The sequence below is a fragment of the Alosa pseudoharengus genome, unplaced genomic scaffold (genome assembly GCF_046254945.1).
Source record: "Alosa pseudoharengus isolate Yale_2024_CS ecotype anadromous, Long Island Sound unplaced genomic scaffold, YU_APseudo_1.1 YU_APseudo_1.1_scf_17, whole genome shotgun sequence".
In the NCBI taxonomy this organism is placed as follows: Eukaryota; Metazoa; Chordata; class Actinopteri; order Clupeiformes; family Clupeidae; genus Alosa; species Alosa pseudoharengus.
This window is the reverse complement of record NW_027468640.1, coordinates 26,123,332-26,136,396: the sequence shown is the minus strand read 5'-3', so window position 1 is coordinate 26,136,396 and position 13,065 is coordinate 26,123,332. Positions and strand designations below refer to the sequence as shown.

At 46.4% G+C, this 13,065-nt stretch overlaps 1 protein-coding gene across 1 annotated transcript in view; it reads left to right on the top strand.

Moving 5' to 3' along the window:
• zanl (zonadhesin, like) overlaps positions 1–13,065 on the top strand; it is a 52,313-nt gene that overhangs the window by 32,375 nt on the left and 6,873 nt on the right. The window contains exons 85-107 of the mRNA XM_076288374.1: positions 8–124; positions 431–555; positions 1,291–1,436; positions 1,665–1,808; positions 2,439–2,546; positions 2,702–2,871; positions 3,210–3,412; positions 3,990–4,131; positions 4,289–4,536; positions 4,881–5,058; positions 5,213–5,321; positions 5,453–5,547; positions 5,659–5,835; positions 6,578–6,780; positions 7,160–7,304; positions 8,276–8,517; positions 8,939–9,103; positions 9,285–9,412; positions 10,400–10,671; positions 11,004–11,212; positions 11,900–12,044; positions 12,239–12,486; positions 12,964–13,065. The exon at positions 12,964–13,065 is cut by the window's right edge and continues 28 nt beyond it. Of these exons, the coding sequence (XP_076144489.1) occupies positions 8–124; positions 431–555; positions 1,291–1,436; positions 1,665–1,808; positions 2,439–2,546; positions 2,702–2,871; positions 3,210–3,412; positions 3,990–4,131; positions 4,289–4,536; positions 4,881–5,058; positions 5,213–5,321; positions 5,453–5,547; positions 5,659–5,835; positions 6,578–6,780; positions 7,160–7,304; positions 8,276–8,517; positions 8,939–9,103; positions 9,285–9,412; positions 10,400–10,671; positions 11,004–11,212; positions 11,900–12,044; positions 12,239–12,486; positions 12,964–13,065 (3,821 nt within the window). The remainder of the gene's footprint in view (positions 1–7; positions 125–430; positions 556–1,290; positions 1,437–1,664; positions 1,809–2,438; positions 2,547–2,701; positions 2,872–3,209; positions 3,413–3,989; positions 4,132–4,288; positions 4,537–4,880; positions 5,059–5,212; positions 5,322–5,452; positions 5,548–5,658; positions 5,836–6,577; positions 6,781–7,159; positions 7,305–8,275; positions 8,518–8,938; positions 9,104–9,284; positions 9,413–10,399; positions 10,672–11,003; positions 11,213–11,899; positions 12,045–12,238; positions 12,487–12,963) is intronic.

Sequence of the window (13,065 nt, the reverse complement as noted above, 5' to 3'; positions counted from 1 at the left end):
TTCCCAGGTTTTGAAGACTGCACGATTTCAGGAGACCCTCACTACAGCACCTTTGATGACAAATTCTACACTTTTATGGGCACCTGCACGTACACCCTGGCACGAACCTGCAAGAACAGCACAGGTGAGAGGGTGACCCCTGGTGGATGTGAATGGGAACTCCATCAACCTGACCCACCCATCTCATAAAACACCCATATGGTGAATTAGATAATGCATCAATTGAGACCAAAGAAATGGAAATAGCTTTGTCTTGTACTCAAACCTCTGTTCTGCCTTTAACGTTACTCTAAAATATTTTATCAGTGAGGAAATTATTTGGAAGGATTTGAAATCCACCAGAAATCCGCCGTCAGGTTTGGGGGCCACCCGTCACCCAAGCTCAGTGAGATTGACCACAACGCCTCTCTCTCTCTCTCTTCATTTTCAGGGCCGTGGTTCTCAGTGGAGGCGAAGAATGAAGAGAGAGGAGTGTCCGGCGCCTCATACCTCAGGAAGCTCTATGTGACGGTCGACGGCGTCACGGTGACCATGATGAAGAGCAGAAGAACGCTGGTAAGCAGATTTAGCATCAGAACCCATATGGGCCTTCATATTGTGTGCTATTGTGGGTAGAGTTGCTTTTCTACGACCATATCCCCCAACACAAAGAAACACAAACACATACACATACACATACACATACGCACACACACACACACACACATCTGCATGATTAAGTTTTATTTTATCCATATTCCAGCCTCTAAGTAATCTCGGGATTAATGGGACATATCTCCTACATCTGCCCTCCTCTTCAATAACTTCATTCATCCTGCCATCTATACTGTTGTCACTGCCACGCACACACACACACACACACAAAGGCAAATCTATTTAAATAAGTCCTGGCCATGTTACAACATGCTCTACTTGAGCGCAGCTCTTCTGGTCTTTAATCTTCCAAGGGGATCAAAGGGGCTTTTTACTTCAGAGGTCTTATCTCTTATCTCTTAACAAGGAAGCGATTTACGGTCAATGGCCTGTAGGTGTAAACCCTTGACCCCCCCCCCCCCCCCATTCATCATTCTCTTTCTTTCTTTTTCTCTCTCTCTATTCATCCCTCACTCTCTCACTGTTCTTTGTCTTTCTTTCTTCTTTCTCTCTCTCTTTGTTTCTTTGTCTTTCTTTCTTTCTCTCTCTCTCACACTGCTCTTTGTCTATATTTCTTTTCTTTTTTCTCTCTCTCTCTTTCTCTCTCTTTGTTCTATGTCTTCTCATTCTTCTCTTTCTCTCTCTCGCATGGTGCAGGTGGATGGCCGTAGAGTGGCCCTCCCTCACTCGCCATCTCCGCTGATGTCTCTGTCCCTGGCTGGGCAGTACATCACCCTTCAGACCACCTTTGGGCTCCGAGTGCGCTGGGATGGCAACCACTATGCCCAAATCACCGTGCCCAGGTTTGGACACACACACACACACACACACACACACACACACACACACACACACACACACACACATCCATGCCACTTATAAAGATAAGCGCTTTAAATCTCTTGTTTTACTTGCTGGTGAATCTTTTAGTGTGTTACTTCAGTTGGAAAATCCTCATCGTTATTCTACTTTTGTCTTTTTTATTTCTCGGCCACTCCCACGTCCTTCACTCTGTGTCTGACCTCTCTCAGCACATATCATGACCAGATGTGTGGCCTGTGCGGAGACTTTGATGGTAACCCCGGAAATGACTTCATCAAACCAGATGGTACCCAGGCTGAGAGCTCTGATCAGTTTGGGAACAGCTGGCAGACAGATGAGGATGAGGATGATGTGTGAGTGTGTGCACCTTCACCGTCTCTCGGATTCCACTGTTTCACAATATCGTGTTTTCATTCTCCTCTGAGCAACAGGTATTAGTGCTCCCAGTAGGGGCAGATTTACTAAGGGCATTTACTTTTCAAATAGTTGCACAAGAGGTTGCACAAGTGCAGCAAATTTCTTGATAGGGAAACTTGTGCAGCAAATTTCTTGATAGGGAAACTTGACCATTAGTTTTTAATGCTATGAATAAGTTTAGTCTGACTTGTTTTGTTGATATACCCCTGACCTTCTGGTCATTTATTAGTCAGAAGGCAAAGAAGTATTGTTGCACTTAGATGACAGTTTTTAAGTCCAGGTGCGAACCAATACTGTGAGCAAGAGGCTATGAGTGGCTCGCTATTTTTAAATAAAGGGCCAGAGCAGACGTTTCAGCCCTCCGGCTATTCTCAGTGCTCTCAATGGTTATTTATTAGTCACAACAGGGGTATATGAATATTTCATACTATATATATATATATATATATATATATATATATATATATATATATATATATATATATATATATACTATATAATATATATATATATATATAATACCACCCATCCATCATGTCAACTTGACTCAAATCTGTGTTTAATAGGTGCAAGCCTGATGTTTCCCCTGACCCTCCCTGCAAACCAGAGCTGGAGGCTGTTGTGACCAACCCTGCTAACTGTGGGAAGCTCAAGGACCCCGCGGGTCCCTTCAGGTAAGGACATATCACAGACACCACAGACACTGTGCTAGACTTGTGAGAACACATTGAGACTTGTGAGAAACACACTGAGACTTGTGCTGTCTCTCAAACGGTGTTGTGTACTATCTGTCTCACTCCTGGCCTCTCTCGCGTCCTCCCGTGTCCAGAGATTGCGTAAAGGTGGTGGACCCGCTGCCGTTCTTCCAGAGCTGCGTGTTTGACATGTGCCGTTACGACGGTATGCAGCAGATGCTGTGTGACCAGCTCCAGGCCTACACCGATGCCTGCCTGGGTGCAGGAGCACCGGTCCACCAGTGGAGGGAGCCAGAATTCTGTCGTAAGTCTTCCCCCCTCTTTCTCTGTCTCTCTCTCTCTCTCTCTCTCTCTCTCTCTCTCTCTCTCTCTCTCTCTCTCTCTCTCTCTCTCTCTCTGTCTCTTTCTCTCTCTCTGTTTTTCTCTCACACTCTCTCTTTCTCCTTCTGTTCCCCACATGAACTTACACGCTAACATGATAGTAATGTAGAGCCAAGCATCCAAACATTAACTTGTGAACACATACACACACACACACACACACACACACACACACACAGTATTGCACACTGCGACACACTGATGATATACAGTTTACCAACACTCAGGGCAAAATCCCCCCCTGTCTTTCTGTCTCTGCAGCGTTGGCCTGCCCCCCGAACAGCCACTACACCATGTGCGTCAGCTCCTGTCCAGAGACTTGTCTGGGGGTCAGCGGGCCGCGAGGCTGTGGCAGCAAGTGTGTGGAGGGCTGCCAGTGCAACCCCGGCTTCGTTCTGAGCGACGACCAGTGTGTCCCGCTCAAGGACTGTGGCTGTGTGGATCCCCAAGGCTCATATCACCCTGTGAGTGTCCACGCCGAAACAACGACACCGCCTGTGCTCACACAAACAGAGAGAGAGAGGGAGAGAGAGAGTCTTTAGATACCATGAAAACTAAACTATTCAGACATATACAGTACAAAATATTTACACATCAGATTATTCTTTTTATAATTAGTTTTAGATTTAAATTTACTGTACATTTACACTTCATATTCTATTCACAATAAAAAAAAATTGTTTTACATGTACAATGTATACATTGGGCTTATGCAAGGCATGTACATGAATCTGTTAAATGTAATATCTGGCTGAGCTGTTTCTAAGAACAGCTAAATGGATTTAGGCTTAAATTTAACTATGGGTCTTTCCCCTGTGGTTGCCCATAAAGCTATTTACAAGGCTTCTGTTTCCATGTCTCGCCAAGAAACATCTGAGGTGGCAAAGCATAGCAAACACTTTTACCGACCCAGTGAACAAGGGCCCGCACTGGGTCGTTGGTGGGTGAAGCGGAGTCCAACTCCTCGTGAACGGAGGCCATGTGGTCGCTCTGACATGGAATTGTTATATGATGACGATCTATTATTGTTTTTGTGCACAGGTGAACGAGAGCTGGTACCTGGAGGGCTGTACGCAGCAGTGTGTGTGCAACGGTGGCGGGGCGATCGAGTGTCGCAACACCACATGCACCTCCACAGAGGAATGCAAGCTGCAAGACGGCGACTATGGCTGTCAACCGCTGGGTACGATCGGTTTGCTGATTAAAAAAAAAAAAGAAAAAAAGTCATTCTGCCTGAAAGTTTTGAAATCCATTGTGAAATTGTTGTTTCATTGTTATGTTGTTGTTACGCATGTGTTCTGTAATTCTATAGTATCTGTAAATGTCTGTTTCCCGTGTAGATAAGGGAACATGCTCGGTGTCTGGAGATCCCCACTACACCACGTTTGATGATAAGACCCATCACTTCATGGGCTCCTGTTCCTACACCTTAACCAAACCCTGCAACGAGACCTCCGGCTTGCCGTACTTCACGGTCGAGACCCAGAATGAGCACCGCGGCAGCAATAAGAAAGTCTCCTACGTCCGGGCCGTGGTCATTAACGTTTACGGCCAGCGGGTCATCCTGGAGAAGGGCCGTAAAGTCCAGGTGAGTTCCAAGAAGCTATTGAAGAACAGGGCCTAACGAGCACTTTCAGTGTGCCGTGTCAGAACAGGTGGAGATTACAGGCCACAGTGAAAAGGACTGAACAATGCAGCTCAATTGTGACAGTGCATTCTGAAAGGAAAGTGCAGTGAGACAACACTTTTACTGAACACTGTATCTTCTGCTTCAGTCCCACTACTTCTTTGCCTGTACATTTGATGCATTGACAAGCATGTAAAGTCCTGTGTCACAGAGAGGTTTACACCTGCTGCAGATGAAGAGCATTCTTGTTTATCAGCTAAGAAACTAGGTGCAGCTGAATGAAGTGGTCTGTGTGTCCACCACAGGTGAACGGTTTCAGGGTCACTCCACCGGTCACCATCGAGAAGAATGTGAAGATCTCCCTGAGTGGCAAATTTGTGGTTCTGGAGACGGAATTTGGGCTGCGCGTGCGATTCGATGGCAACCACCACGTCGATGTCACCCTGCCTTCCTCCTACAGCGGCCTCCTGTGCGGAATGTGTGGTAAGAGCCATGAGCAATGTGCTGACACCTTAAAGGTTTTCCAGAATGTTCCATTGGTATGCCAGTAATTAAGAGCCCGACCAACACACACACACACACACACACACACACACACACACATCCCTGACACGCCTCTGTTCCTCATTCTCCAAAGGAAACTACAACGGAAATTCTGGAGACGACAATCTAAAACCAGATGGCCGACCAGCAACTAACACCAACGAACTTGGAGAGAGCTGGCAGGTCCCTGATGACAGGCCAGAGTGAGTGGCAGCTCTCTTTCTGAAATCACAGTGAAAACACACTGACCGATAATGGCCGATCATAATGACCTCTTGAAGATGTAACGGTTAACATGTTCTCCATTTCCCCATCTTAACGTCCCCCTCCACAGCTGTACCCATGGCGGTGGCATAGATAACTGTGACGCTACGATTGAGAGCGAAGCCCAGAAGCCTACCAGCTGTGGCATGATCACCGACCCCAATGGTGCGAGTTCATGCACTCACACAGATCACCATACTCCATTTTTTTACTCTATCAGTTACACTGCCCATTGATGTCCAAGTGGTCAAGCAGATCTCTTGTCTGTCTCCGTAGGCATATTCAAGGCCTGCCATGCCGTGGTGCCCCCTTCAGCCTACTTTGAGAACTGCGTATATGACCAGTGTGGCACAGACGGAAGTGCCGTGGCCCTGTGCCAGGCTATTGAGTCTTATGCTGACCTCTGTGCCAAGGCTGGGGTGTCCATCTCCTGGAGGAACAACACCTTCTGTCGTAAGTATGCCTTGTCATAACGAGTGTGTGTGTGTTTGCTTCCTTGCTTGTGCATATTCTATAAATATGCACAAGCAAGGAAGCAAACATACATAAACTATAAACTCTGTGTGTTTGTGTGTGTGTGTGTGTGTGTGTGTGTGTGTGTGTGTGTGTGTGTGTGTGAGAGAGAGAGAGAGAGAGAGAGAAAAATGCTGAGGCCTAGGGCATACTGTAAATCTGTCTTGAAGTCTGTCGTTAGAACCCACGGTTGACTTGTGAGAGGCTTGCTTGGGCCTGTCTGAAAGTTCCAAACCGCAGGAAGGCTCTGAACTCAGCCAGGTGGATCAATTGATTTACGGCTCTCCATATCTCTCCCACTTCTCTTTCCCCTTTTGTTCTTTCTTTGTTCATTCTTTTTCCCTTCTCTATCTCTTCATATTTTCCGTTCTGCATCGCTTTATTTTTATCTTCCTCCTGACCTTTTTCTCCCTTCTCCCTTTTTCTCTCACTTAATCTGTCTTTCCCCCTTAACACCCTCTCCCCTTTCCCTGATCTCTCTCTCTCTCTTTCTCTCTCTCTCACGTGCACGCTCTCCCTCCCTTCCTCTTTCTCTTTCTATCTTTCTCTTTCTCCCTCCCTCTCTCTCTCTGTCTCTCTCTCTCTCTCTCGCGTGTGCGCTCTTTCTCTTTCTATCTTTCTCTTTCTCCCTCCCTCTCTCTCTCTCTCTCTCTGTCTGTCCGTCTCTCTTTCTCTCTCTCAGCTCTGAAGTGCCCCGCTGGCAGTCACTATGAGTCATGTGGCACGGCCTGCCCCCCCAGCTGCCAGGAGCCTGGTTCAGCCGGCACGTGCACCGAGCCGTGTGTGGAGGGCTGTGTGTGCGACACTGGCCTGGTGCTCAGTGGGGACAAGTGTGTGCCCTTCAACCAGTGTGGCTGCACCGACAAGGACAACAACTACCGACCGGTATGGCACCGCTCGGATTGTGTGTGCGTGTGTGTGTGTGTGTGTGTGTGTGTGTGTGTGTGTGTGTGTGTGTGTGTGTGTGTGTGTGCACTACAGTTCACTATCAACATGGCTTTAAACTATTTTCTACTGAGGAGAAATTCATCTTTATCTGAAATAATGCTGACATTGTTGTTTTGGCCGTTAAGCTCCTGCATATTTGAGTTGGTTTTGCTTGGCCTCAGTGTCTGAGCACACCGCAGAGGCATTACTTACTCACTGAGTCATTATGTCATTATTTCTCTAGCATGCTGAAATTAGCTCCTCTCACTGACTGTGTGTGTGTGTGTGTATGCATGTTTGTGTGCGTGTGTGTGTGTCTGTGTGTGTGTGTTTTCAGGTGGGAGACAGCTGGTTCACGGCTGACGACTGCTCTGAGCGCTGTGTCTGTGGGCCCTTCAACAACGTCACATGTGAGCCCTGGCAGTGTAGCCCCGCCCAGGAGTGTAAGGTCTACGATGGCGAACTGGCCTGTCACTCAAGCGGTAGGACTTTTATATTTATATAGTCATTCTCACTAGTGCAAGTTATCATATATAACTCTATGGATAGCATTGAGGTGTTTTCTGTTCATGACTTAGAGTAGAATGATGAGGAGAGGGATTAATTAGAGATTTCTTTACCCTTAAACCACATAAAGGTCATCACCCTTAGAATTTCCCCTAGGGATCAATAAAGTATATCTATCTATCTATCTATCACCGGATTAGCTACTGTTGTTTTATTTTAAAAGCATATTTTATTCAAAGGGAGGTTTAAGTGCAGCCTAATGCAAGGCTTCAAAGGCCCACATAAAGTCTGCCGTAAGTTAGGTGTCTTTGTTCTCTGTGCAACAATGATGATGTCCAGGCAAGGATGTAGCTTTGATGCGGTGACACCTTGGCACTGTTGATGAACACCAAAGAGATGTGCACATATCCTGGGTACACCTTAAAATAATCCAAAGGGGTTCTGCTTTGGTGTTGATAAAATATCAACACTTTGTCTAGGCATGTCTAAAGCAGTCTGAGCAAAACAAGGTGGCACAGAGGTCACACAGCATGGGCATGTTCTGCTTTATCACTTAAATACACAGGACTGATCTGGATCACTGATAGGCTTTTGGACCAAGTCCCGTTGCTATAGTTGCAGTTGTGATTATGAAACTCTTAAGACAAAGTTACAAGTTGTACTTCACCCTCACTATCAGCTCCTGATGCGATTAGTTGCCTCATTCTTTCCTCACCCCGAGCTTAACAGCTTCACAGTGTAAGCTTAAATATATCAGTTGACATGTTGATGGCAAAGAAATATATAGTATTTAGAATCCATCTGATATCTGCTATCATACCCCATGCTCATAAAAAGACACATATGTAGGCTCATGATATGATACTTGCCACCATATACAGTATGTATTGACAAACCATATGTTGGCTTGGCCTTAGTTGACCATTTGACTGTTGGTCTGTCGTAGGTGTGGGCGTATGCCATGTGGCTGGAGACCCCCACTACTACACCTTCGATGGCGTCATGCACACCTACATGGGCACCTGCACCTACACGCTGGTGTCCATCTGCAACAGCACCCAGGTCACGCCGTTCACCATCGTGGCCAAGAACGAGGAGCGCGGTCAGCCAGAGGCGTCGTACGTGCGCTCCATCACCGTCTCTCTGCCCGGAGCCACCGTCACGCTCAGCAAGAGCGGCCGCGTGCTGGTGAGAGTCCGACGCATAAAGATGATTTTTAAAATGCAAGACTTGCACTGAAGTATGAAAATGAAACAAAAATCTATATAAAACTTCTCTCTGTCAGTTTCTGAATTCCACATATATTATGCATCGTATCCATCAGGCAAAACATGATTCAGAGAATTATCCATAAACATTGGCAGTAATATTTTTGTCTTAGTCACCCACACTTGGCCTGGGAGAGTCTTGGGCTGGGACAGTCAAATGTTACCATTACTTACTTACATTACCATACACAGCATGGTAGCACACAAGAGCCTAATGTCAAGACCATATATGTATACATTCACATATACATACCGTATTCATGCACATACCGTAATCACGTGATATTTGGTCGTAGTGTAGTGGTTTTAGAGCGTCACCATGTCCTTCTTTCCTGCTGTAGCTGGACGGACGCAGAGTCCGCACCCCTCTGACCATCCCAGGAGCAGCCGCTCGCGTCGCCACCAGCGGCGTCTACACCGTGCTGGACACCAACTTCGGCCTCATCGTCAAGTTTGATGGCGTCCATCACCTGGAGATCACTGTGCCAGGCGACTACTTTGATAAGGTGAGATTCCATCAGACTTGATGTGACAGTGTTTCTTTCATAACAAACTCAATATTAAAGTCTGTGTATTATTGCATGAAAACTGAAATTAAACAACATGGATTGAATTCTAATTTATAGTATTTCAAGGTCTTGGCCCACTTAAACCTAGTATTTATCCGTGCACTGTCTACTTTCATAGGTTTGTGGCATGTGTGGAAACTACAATGGCAAACCATCAGATGATAACCTGATGCCCGACGGCCGCCCAGCCAAGGACGTCATCGAGCTGGGCAATAGCTGGAAATCTGAGGGCGACAGTGATCCTGGGTGAGTGCACTTTTGAACCGCTCTGGAACACAGCACTGGCTGGCTCGCCAATACTGCGCTGCAAAACAGGCTCTGCTCATGTTACAAGCATCAGGGGCTCTCAATAATGCAGCATTGTGCTCCAAAGGGGCAGCACTTCAAAAAGGGGAAAAGTTACCTTAGGGGTTGTGTTACCTTCTACTGGGTCGGGGACAATGAGTGTGATTCACTAGCAAGTGCAGACAAAACATTTGTGTTTCTGTAGGATTGAATGTGTGTTTTGGTTTGTATTTGTGTCTGTGTGCATGTGAGTTTGTCTGTGGTTTGTGTTGGTTTGGGTTAAGATAACCCAAACCAACACAAACCACAGACAAACTCACATGCACACAGAAAACTGCATCATACCAGCCAAAGACTGTATGATGCAAGCAGTTATAAATATCCACAATTTTAGGCTCACAAGCCCTGAAATGATTTCTTTTACCACATTAGTGTTTGTCAACACCTGTCCAGGGAGTGTTGCTAATCCCCCGTGATGTTTCAATTTTGTAGCAGCAGTTTGTATTTGGTTTCAGAGTGCTCCTAACAGCTCAATATAATTTGAGACCAAACATTAACACACCTTCTATTCAGATCGTATTGTACCACATTCACAAGATTTTTGTACCTATGACTATGGCTTTCTAATACCTACTTCATGGACTAAAGTATAACGTTTCATTTTATGGCACTAAATCACGCAAACATTCAAATTCATGGCAAAGTATCAGCACTAAAAGAGAGTTTATTTTAGAGAAGTTGTCAGAACAACCCAGAGCTCTGGGGCAAAATGACCCCAATCCTCCCTGATGCGCAGCTGTGATATACAGGAATGTTTTGAATGAAAATATCCTCTCAATGAAGTCAAGCAACACCCTAGTTTGTACTTGTTCTGTCAGGTTCTTATCTCTTCTATTGTCCTTGACCTCCTCTCTGCCTCCTCCTCCTCCTCCTATTCCTCCTCCTCAGATGCAAGCCAGACACCCGTCCTGACGTGCACCCCAACTGCACCTCCTCGGAGGAGGCGGCCTTCGAGGCGCAGTGCTCCGGCGTCATCATGTCGGACAAGTTCAAGCCCTGCCACTCGGTGCTGCCGCCCGAGCCCTTCACGGGCAACTGCGTGTACGACATGTGCGAGTACGACGGCATGCAGGCCACGCTGTGCGACAACGTGGAGGCCTACGCCCAGGCCTGCCAGAGTGCCGGAGTGACCATCAGCTGGAGGAACAGCACCTTCTGCCGTGAGTAAACGGGCAAAGAGAGAGGGGGAAAGCGGGAAAATGTTCACCAAGAACGATGACTTTAACGATAATGGCAAAAAACTATCGCTCTAGCTAGTAAAAATAACGATAACGACATGGAGAACGATATCGTTGGGGTCACTTTCAGTTATCGTTTTAGTTATTGTTCTTGGTCTGAACAGCCTTAAAGACTGGAAGAGAAAAGAACAGAGAATGACAGAGAAAAGTTGAAGGGCAAAGGGTTATCAAACTGAGGGCCACTAAAAATATATGTATATATGTGTATCTTATCTTTTTTAATGTGTCTTGTTTGCATGTGTTTGTTCCCGCAGCTCTCCCATGTCCACCAAACAGCCACTACTCAGACTGCACGCCGCCCTGCCCCCCGACCTGCGCTGACCTCTTCCCCATGTTCTGCCCTCAGCCGCCCACCCAGTGTGTGGAGGGCTGCATGTGCGACGCCGGACACGTCCTCAGCGACGGCAAGTGCGTGTCCCTGTCCCAGTGTGGCTGCGTCGACGGCGAGGGAGAGTACCACGACGTGAGTGCAAATGCAAAGACGATTGTTGCGTTTTTCGCTCGCACCCAAACGCCTTCCAGCATCAGCGCACATCGCTTCGGTTGTTCGGTTGTGATCGCTTCAGCTGGATATTTATACCGGGTTATACCTAGTACTTTCACGTTTACGTTGTCTTTCTTCTGAATAAACTAGCCTAACTAAACCATTTTCAATGGGCATATCCTGTCATGTCATTGTTCAAAACACCAGCAACCATATTGTTTCAACCATATTGTTTAAAATCGAAACAATAATAAACACGGCAACTGACTTTCAAATGCATGCTGGGAACTAACTATTTTGCTGGTTCTGTGGCCTCTGGTTTTGCGGAGGCTGATGTGCAGACAGCTGTGTTTCTGCTGAGGCTGTATAGACCTGTGTAGGCGGAACAGTACGTGTCATAAAAGCCCACGCGGCCCCACAGCGACCACTACACTGACTCAACAGGAAGTGCTAGGAAACCACAAACACACTGTGAAACACCAGAAAAATGTTAACCCATTAACTGAATGATGAAATTAATGCAGGACTAATACAGTACATTACAGTAAATTAATACAGAATTCACAGTAAAATACAGTAGTTGAGTGTTTAGTTGAGTATACAGTAGATGAGTGTTGGCTATTTGAGGGGTGCTGGTGGTGATGGAAGTGTCTTGCTTGTTTTTAGGTGGGAGACTCTTGGGTGACGGACAGCTGTGTGGAGAAGTGCAGCTGTACTCAGGGAGGTGTTCTGACATGCAAGGATTTCAAGTGCAACGACAAGTCCATATGCGCCCTGGACAAGGATGGCGAGAGATACTGCAAGCCCGAGAGTGAGAACCCCCAACCACACATATATATGCATACACTTGCACTTTTGTAGGACTGTAATTACATAACACCCCGCCCACACACACACACACACACCTCTTGGCATGGTCTGTGTTTGAATTTGTATATGCGTGTGTTATCTGAGATTTTGTGTTTAACGAGAGATTATTTCTGTGACCCTCCCCCACCCTTACAGAGTTCGATAAGTGTACTATCCAGGGGGATCCACACTACCACACATTCGACAACCTCAAGCACCATTATCAGGGCGCGTACACCTACGTCCTGTCTCAAGGTCACAATCTGCCCAGCGAGCTGGAGCCCTTCACCGTGCGAGGCAAGAACGCCCGTCGCGGGGGCAACAAACGCGTATCCTTCCTTCACGAGGTCTACGTGGACGTTTACGACACTGACATCCGTCTCCTGCAGAAGAAGACTCTCCTGGTGAGAGAACATGACATTCAGGAAGACGTTCAGGACAGTTAGCCTTCTCCCATAAAAATTATTATTCTGCCTAGCAACCGTCCTTTTTTAATAGTCTGGAGTCCAAGCTCTGGAAATGCATCTCACTGCTGACGTACAGTATGACATCTGAAATATCACTACAGCAACATCTAAAGCCACTGACAGAGCAGGCCCCATCAGGGCCATAGTTCATTACTCAAAAGCATCAATATGCATATCTGCAGATTAGCCTAAACAGTTCTCAAATTACCTTTATTTTTGTTATCGTATGTTTTTTTTTTTTTTTTTTTATCTGTTACTACTTAATTATTAATATATTTTTATTCTTAATAAATCAATATATTCTAGGGGAAATGGCTCTAAGTTGAATAGCATTCCAAATACACAAACGAATGTGTTACGTGTTACATAACAAGTCTCCCCTAATGTCCCTCTGTGTGTTTGCGCTCTCGTTAGGTCAATGGAGAGAAGGTGGTGCCCCCGCTGAGCCCCAGACGGGGCCTGACCATCGCCATGAACTCCCGCCACATCCAGGTCTCCACGGACTTCGGCCTCACT